The 8,883-nt window shown below is 40.7% G+C and overlaps 1 protein-coding gene across 1 annotated transcript in view; it reads left to right on the top strand.

Annotated features, from left to right (window-relative positions):
* DENND5B (DENN/MADD domain containing 5B) overlaps nt 1-8,883 on the top strand; it is an 88,672-nt gene that overhangs the window by 13,547 nt on the left and 66,242 nt on the right. The window contains exon 4 of the mRNA XM_014539237.1: nt 1,365-2,031. Coding sequence (XP_014394723.1) covers nt 1,365-2,031 — 667 coding nt within the window. The remainder of the gene's footprint in view (nt 1-1,364; nt 2,032-8,883) is intronic.

Genomic DNA, 8,883 nt, shown 5'->3' with positions numbered 1-8,883 from the left:
TTTTTTTAATCATCTGTCATTCTTACTGGACTAGAAGCTCCAAAGGAGCAGTGACTGACTTGTGTCTGTCTCTCTCACCATCCTGTCACCATCGAGGGCCCTAGCTCATAAAGGCAGTTAGCAAGTGTTTGTTGACAGTTTGACCAAAGTACAGGTAACTTTTCAGGCAAATTGTGTTTTCTTGGTAATGTGGGGATGGATTTTGGGGAAACTTCTCACTTTTACCCACATCAGTGATCAAGCCTGAAAAAAGGAAAGAAAAATATAATGTAATCATGTATGATAAAATTATTTCTATGCAGAAAGCATATTAAAATATAAAAGTAAAAAGGAATATATAAAAATTAATGATTCTATTTGGGTAGTTGAATTATAAGTTCTGTTTTTCTTAGTGTATTTCAAATTTTCTGTAATTTGTTTCATTTCTTTTACTTAAAATATTTTTAGAAGAATTTTAAAGACTCAATTCTAATTTCTTGTGCATTTTAAGTATCTTAAATATAACATCTTTAACTCCTCAGGTAATTTATTCCCAAATTTGACTGAATCCTGGGTAGTTCCCAAGACCCAGAGCACAATCTCTACTGGAAATAATCTGAAATGTCTGGTTTCTCCCCTTCAGTTCATTCCACTTTCAAAGTGTATTTTTCAAGGATGAAGTGTCATATTGTTCAAAATAGATAAAATAACTTATTATTCCATATTTATCAAGTGAGCCTTCATCTATTTCCTTATTTCTTTGAAACGTTATCATCACTACTCTAAAAATAGTACTTAAATATTAAATATCTGTAAAGTGCCCTTGAGTATTTTGTCTTCAAGTCACAAATGTAGCAAATGTTCTAGATAAAGAAACTGGCTCAGAGAAGTTACATCAGTGGTTCTCAACTTTGGCTGCACTAATGTTGTGGCCCCACCCCGTAACAAAGAAACAGAATTTCTGGAGGATGAGGCCCAGAAATCAGGATTTTAAAAAGATTCCCAGGTGATTCTAATGTTAGTACTTAAATATTAAATATCTGTAAAGTGCCCTTGAGTATTTTGTCTTCAAGTCACAAATGTAGCAAATGTTCTAGATAAAGAAACTGGCTCAGAGAAGTTACATCAGTGGTTCTCAACTTTGGCTGCACTAATGTTGTGGCCCCACCCCGTAACAAAGAAACAGAATTTCTGGAGGATGAGGCCCAGAAATCAGGATTTTAAAAAGATTCCCAGGTGATTCTAATGTTCAGCCAAGGTTGAGAACCACTGAGTTACATGACTTGCTGAAGGTCACAAGCTGGGATAGAGGTTCGAGAACGTTGTTTTTTCTGGTTTGAGGTTATCACGCACTGCATTCTGATGCTTCCCCTCTTGCTCCACAGTTGTGCATGCCGAAAGGGCTGTCTTTCAGAACACAGACTGACAGCAGAGACCCTCAGTTCCACTCATTTATAATCACCCGGGAAGATGGTTCTCGCACCTACGGTTTTGTTCTCACTTTTTATGAAGAAGTTACAAGTAAGCAGATCTGCACAGCTATGCAGACGCTCTACCAGATGCACAACGCCGAGCATTACAGCAGCGTCTACGCCTCCTCCTCCTGCAGCATGGACTCGCTGGCCAGCAGCATTGACGAGGGGGATACAACTTCCCTTTTGAAACTCCAGCGATACAACTCCTATGACATCAGCAGAGACACCCTGTATGTTTCCAAAAGCATATGTTTGATCACACCACTGCCTTTCATGCAGGCCTGCAAGAAATTCCTCCTCCAGCTTTACAGAGCAGTTACCTCGCAGCAGCCACCACCCTTGCCGCTGGAGAGCTACATCCATAATATTCTTTATGAGGTACCCCTCCCACCGCCAGGGAGATCACTGAAATTTTATGGTGTTTATGAACCCGTCATATGCCAGAGGCCTGGGCCCAATGAACTCCCCCTCTCCGATTACCCTCTGCGAGAGGCCTTCGAGCTCCTGGGGTTGGAGAACCTGGTGCAGCTGTTCACCTGCGTCCTTCTAGAGATGCAGATCCTTCTCTACTCACAAGGTAGGTCTTGCCTAGACTCCGTGTCTCCCGGAAACAAGTACTCATGCTCCCAATTGCTGTGTTTCCATGGGGTGTATTGTTAGAAGCGAATAACTCATGGTCAGAGGTCTTTTCTGTTTTGTGTAAAAGGAACAGGTGTTGGTGGGACCAGAGGCCGAGACATTCCATCTCTTTAGGGTGGCAGTGGCTGTAGAGAATAGCAGGAAAGAATACAAAAGCAGTAACTTGGCTGACTTGAGTCTGTTTTTTCATGGGAAATCCCCCCTCTCCCCCTCTGTCCTGATAATACATAATTATCCTAAAAGAAACATTTCTTTTCAAAATGAAAGTCAGAGTCCTGTTACTACCAGGAACATGTAGACTTCTCATTTTTTACAGATTAGTAAAGGCTCACGTCACAACTCAGCTGACATTAGAAAGGGAGAAATGAAATTGTTAGGACTCTGCAGCTCCCGAAGGCAGCGGTTTTCAGCCTTTTCACCTCGTGGCACATAAAATATTTATTAAAATTGTGTGGCACAACAACAGAATTTTTTTTTGCCGATCTGACAAAAGTAGGTATAATTTTGATTCATTCACACAGGACAGCTATTGTTGTATTGGCTGTTGTTACTGTTGTCGTTTTTTATTTGACAGTCTAAGGCAGCAGTTCTCAACCTGTGGGTCGCGACCCCTTTGGCGGTTGAACGACCCTTTCACAGGGGTCGCCTAAGACCACCCTGCATATCAGATATTTACATTACGATTCATAACAGTAGCAACATTACAGTTATGAAGTAGCAACGAAAATAATTTTATGGTTGGGTCACAACATGAGGAACTGTATTTAAAGGGCCAGAAGGTTGAGAACCACTGGTAAGGGAAAAGAGGTCATTGCTCCTGACCAAAGAGTCAGGTATTGCATATGTTAAATACACTTTCGGCACCCGGGTTGAGGATGGCTGTCCTAAGGCAGTCAGCTTTGGGTCTTTGCCTGTGGGTGATTCCATGTGGTGAGAGAAGGGGTACGGCCGTGAAACTCTGTACTTTCCTGGGTCTAACAATTCCACCAGACTTATGTGGGGGCTTTTTGTTTTGTTCTTAATCCCAGAACAAAGTTACCGGTACCTTGGTGATATTTTTCATTCAGAGTTCTCCCAACACATACTTAAGAAACTAACACAATGTGGGTTTCATTTTCTTTTACCAGTATGAATAGGAATTTGCAGAGGAAATGGAGATGCTGTGTCTTAACGGAGAATGAATTGAAGGAGAGCATAGAATGGGACCTGTGCACTGATGAGCCCTCTGAGGGATGTGGCCCAGATATTTGGGTTTGCGTTTTGCTAACTTGTGTTCAGGCAGAACTGAAGTGCAGCCTCCTGGCTGCTGCTGTCAGGCTCATTTTGCCACGTTCCGGTTTTTCTTTTCTATTTCAGATGATAAGTGAGAGGCTGAGCCAAGTAGGCTATATTTGTCCTTCCCCATCTTGTGTGTCTGTTGACACTATTTGTGTGTTGACAGCCTTCCACGGGGTTGTATTTTCTTCAGTTTATCCTACGTAATGTTCTTTGATAATGTGTCCCAGCGTCTCAATGCTTGTTGTCAGGAAGCTCTTCTCTAATAGCCAATCTACATTCTTCCCTTTCCTCGCGCTCTAGCTTTCTTAGTGCTCGCCATAACCTAGGATCACCCCTTTGTGTCTGAAAAATTTAACCTAAAGTGATTCTCCCTTCCTTTCTGTTTCTTCCTTTCTTGCTTTATTCCCTGAAGGGAGTAAGGATTAGAGAGTTGCTGGAGGGGCAGGGCTTGGAGCTTAATATGCTCCAGTGTAGAAACCCATTAGAAAAGAGAATTTTGGGTATTAGATATACAGGTCATTTTCAAGGTCATATAGTTCAGTGTCCTAATGTTCTGGTTAGAAAAAATATTGGTTTTTGAAGTCATCACAACCCTGGGTTCAAGTCTCTGCTCTATCACTTACTGTAACCATGGACAAGTTACATAATCTTCCTGAGTGTTAAGTTTATTTTTTGGGGGGGTGACTATTTGTTTTTTTCTTCTCTTCACTGATTTATTGTGAAAGCTAAATAAGAAAACCTGTACAAAATAGTTTGAGCATAATTGGCTCACTCTATGATAGTTAATGCTGTTGTCATTATTAGTTTTATTAGTCCTACATAATCCTTTCTGAATTATGCATATCTTAAATTGTGAGGGTCTAATATATTACTGCATTTAAAGTACCTGGTATAACTTTGTTAAAAAGTTAAGGCCTTTATTTCAGGGTTGAGAACCTAATAAATGTTCTCTTATACTGAATGTCATGCTTTTTTCTTTAAAATATATTTTTGTTGATTTCAGAGAGGAAGGAAGAGGGAGAGAGAGATAGAAACATCAATGATGAGAATCATTGATTGGCTGTCTCTTGCATGCCCCCCACTGGGGATTGAACCCGAAACCCAGGCATATACCCTAACTGGGAATCGAACCCCATGACCTCCTGGCTCATAGGTCAATGCTCAATCACTGAGCCACGCCGGCAGGGCTCTCATGCTTTTTTTTAAAGAAAAAAACCTTCCGTTATCACAGCTCCTGTTTTAAGTAGCACTGTATCTCTCATTGCTTGTGGTCTGTCCTGAGTGCTCTTCTTTCTGCTCTGATTACCTTATCCCATCTGATTTATGGAGTCTGTTGAAAAGTTATAGTAACCACCGTGTTCACTGTGTTGGGCAGGGCACTTAACCACCGTGTTCACTGTGTTGGGCAGGGCACTTAACCACCGTGTTCACTGTGTTGGGCAGGGCACTTAACCACCGTGTTCACTGTGTTGGGCAGGGCACTTAACCACCGTGTTCACTGTGTTGGGCAGGGCACTTAACCACCGTGTTCACTGTGTTGGGCAGGGCACTTAACCACCGTGTTCACTGTGTTGGGCAGGGCACTTAACCACCGTGTTCACTGTGTTGGGCAGGGCACTTAACCACCGTGTTCACTGTGTTGGGCAGGGCACTTAACCACCGTGTTCACTGTGTTGGGCAGGGCACTTAACCACCGTGTTCACTGTGTTGGGCAGGGCACTTAACCACCGTGTTCACTGTGTTGGGCAGGGCACTTAACCACCGTGTTCACTGTGTTGGGCAGGGCACTTAACCACCGTGTTCACTGCGTTGGGCAGGGCACTTAACCACCGTGTTCACTGCGTTGGGCAGGGCACTTAACCACCGTGTTCACTGCGTTGGGCAGGGCACTTAACCACCGTGTTCACTGCGTTGGGCAGGGCACTTAACCACCGTGTTCACTGTGTTGGGCAGGGCACTTAACCACCGTGTTCACTGCGTTGGGCAGGGCACTTAACCACCGTGTTCACTGTGTTGGGCACTGCACCTAACCTTGCCTTCTCTGTCTCAATAAATTATTTTTAAATTATAAACACATTCTGCAGGTCTATAGTGTAGATAGCATGCTAAGTAATTACAGAGTATAAAATGAAAGCTCTGTGTAAATGCACATTTTAATATTGACAATGTCTCTCCCATTAGAGAAAGACATTTCATTTAAACGAATGAAATAAAAGAGTCATTATGTTGATTTGTGCTCTGGTGCCCTCCTTCATTCTTCCTGACTGTGTTAAGGGGGTTTTAATAACATCTGATACTTCATTTCTTCTTCACGGATAAAGCTGTGCCATGAAATTTTAAAACATTGCAGGTGCTGAAAAATTACCACAAAACTGCAAAGGGAATCAAAGTAGATGTATTTCAGTGATGAAATTGTCTTTCTAGACTGATTTGAAATTCTGGTCACAGCCCGTTTAAACAGATTCAGACTGTTACTTAGAGAGCGTGTGCATCACAGTCACTTTGCTGTGGTAACTAGCTAGAGATTTTAGGTGGAGAATGCACGCACCCAGGAGGTTAAAGCTCTTTTCTGGGACCCCAGATCAGAAGAGAGCACTTTCTTCTGAAACCTGGAAGTACCTGGAGCAAGACAGGGAAGATTGGAGTATGGTTCTCTTTTCAAAGGAACAGTGAGGGAATAAAAGGTAGGGGAATCTGAACACCAGGGTCTAACTTTTGATACCAATAATTAAAGTCTCAGGAACATCTTTGGGCCTTGCTTACCTCCTTTGACTCTTCACAATGGAAATAAGCAGTTACCCACGGCCCGTACTGCACTGCCTGCCTGGGTGCCTACACAGCCCTCTTCTCCACTCCCCTCCCTCCTGTAAGTTGGGCATGAATTTAACCTTGTCAGGAAGTAGAAGCTACTTGAGGTTTTCTAGAAAAAGGGGAGAGTTTCTAATCACAAGTTGCTGACCATACTGAACTGAACACCATAGCTTATTGGCTATGGAGTTTATAAATCATAAAAGCACAATTGATACATTTTTAAAAATAGGTTTGTTTGTTTTTTAATATATATTTTTATTGATTTCAGAGAAGAAGGGGGAGGGAGAGATGGCAACATCAATGATGAGAATCATTGATCGGCTGTCTTCTGCACGCCCCCTACTGGGGACAGAGCCAGCAACCTGGGCATGCACCCTTGAGTGGAATCAAACCCAGGACCCTTCACCCCCCAGGCATGTGCCCTTGACCGGAATTGAGTCCCGGACCCTTCAGTCCGCAGGTTGACGCTCTACCCACTGAGCTAAACCTAGGGCAAAATAGGGCAAAAATACGTTTTTATTGGTTTTTAGAGAGAGAAGAAGGGAGAGGGAGAGAGAGAAACATTGATGTGAAAGAGAAACATCGACCGGTTGCCTCCTGCATGCACCTGGACCGGTAATCGAACCCACAACCTGGATATGTGCCCTGACCAGGAATTGAACTGGAGACCTTCTTGTGCATAGGATGTTGTTCAACCAACTGAGCCACACTGGCCAGGGCACAATTGATATTTTGATGGCAGAAAGTGGGTTCCTATGATCTGTATCTTAAAAGCAGCAGAGTATGATCAGCTTTGGCCAATATTTTTATACTATTAGCTTTATTTTGTGATGATAAAGGGATCTTAATATTAAGACATTTTAAAATAATTTTTTGTACATATTCAAGAAACTAATCCTTTGTCAATTTATGTGTAACACATTATATTTTTTTCCAATTTGTGGCTCTTCATTTTCCTGTAGGAGCCGTTTCATGAATTAAGATGCTCTTAATATTTATGAGTTCCAATTTATCGATTTTTTTGAGCTCATGACTTAACTTTGCTTTATTTAAGAAGTACTCTAGGCCCTAACCGGTTTGGCTCAGTGGATAGAGCATCAGCCTGTAGACTCAAGGGTCCCAGGTTTCCGGTCAATCAAGGGCATGTACCTTGGTTGTGGGCACAACCCCAGTAGGGAGTGTGCAGGAGGCAGCTGATCGATGTTTCTAACTCTCTATCCTTCTCCCTTCCTCTCTGTAAAAAAAAAATCAATAAAATATATTTAAAAAAAAAAAAGAAGTACTCTAATTCTGAGATCATAAAAATAGTCTGTTTTTTAAAAAAATGTTTTAAAGTTACACTTAATATTTAAGGCCTTAATCTCTGTATAAGAAGTTGATTTTTGTTTAGTGAGGAAAAGATCAATTTTAATACTTTAGAAATATCCATAACTAGTTATGGGAGAGCAGACATTCTTCCTCCCTCCAATCTTCCATCAAACGTGGAAGTTCCTGTCCATGAGAGTGTATTTTTAGCCTTTCCGTTTATTCTGCTAGTCTTTCTGTCTCAGTGCTGAATTACCTTAGCTTTACAGTAAGTCTTGGCATCTGATAGGACAGTTCTCTTCACCACCATCTTTTTATTGAATGCATTGAATTCAGTTTTGGGACAATTAACATTTACAATATTGAGTCTCCCCTTCCATGAAAATGTTACATGCCTCCATTTATAAAGATCTTCTTTAAAGTCTGTCAGTAAAGTTTTATAAAGTAGATTATAATGTGCAAATAATGACAGCTTTGTTGCTTCTATTCCAATCTTTGTCACATTTATTTCTTTTTCTTGCCTTACAATACTAACTAGGCCCTCTAGTACAGTATAGAATGGAATTGATAGCAGCAGACATTTTTGTCTTTTTCCTGATTTTAAAAAGGATGCTTCTAATGTTTCACTATGAAGTGTAACATTTGCTGTAATGTTTTTAGTAAATAACCTCATAACAGGTTAAAGAAATTCCTTGTATTTCTAGTTTCTTCAAAGTTTTTAAAAATTGTGACATGTGTTATATTTTATTGAATACTCTTTGTGTATCAAGATGATCATTTTTTTCTCTTTTTAATCATTTAGTAAGGTGAAAAATCTATATTCCATCCTTACATTCCTATGATAAATCTGACTTTGTCATGATGTATTATTACCTTTTTAATATATGCTTGATTTAATTTGATAATATTTTTATTAGAATTTTTGCATCTGTGTTTTTTTAATGATTTGGTTTATACTTTTCATTGCTTGTACTATCTTGTCTGGTTTTTGGTATTAAGGTCATTCTGGCTTCATAGAAAGAGTTGGAAAGTGTTTATTTTTCTCTGGAAGGTAAAGTGGAGAAGAGTTTATGTAAGGTTGGAATTATTTGTCCCATGACTACTTGAGAAAACTTGTCTGTAAACTGGTCTTTTTGGAAGATGTTAAGTACCAATTCAGTGTCTTTATGGTTTACTACTGTACATATAGGGTAACGTTACATGGGTACAGAATCAGTGGGCTGTTTTTACCACTAGGCCATACAACTGCATTCAATGTTAACCCCAATTTTGCCAGATGAGGTGAAGACAGGACCAATCAGGCAGGGTCTGAGGAATTCTGACATAAAGGTTTAAAAGTAGAGTTACAGCCGTAACCGGTTTGGCTCAGTGGATAGAGCGTCGTCCTGTGGACTGA

This window comes from Myotis brandtii, unplaced genomic scaffold (genome assembly GCF_000412655.1).
Source record: "Myotis brandtii unplaced genomic scaffold, ASM41265v1 scaffold209, whole genome shotgun sequence".
Taxonomy (NCBI): Eukaryota; Metazoa; Chordata; class Mammalia; order Chiroptera; family Vespertilionidae; genus Myotis; species Myotis brandtii.
The sequence above is the reverse complement of the archived record's forward strand: the minus strand, read 5'-3'. Positions and strand labels throughout refer to the sequence as shown.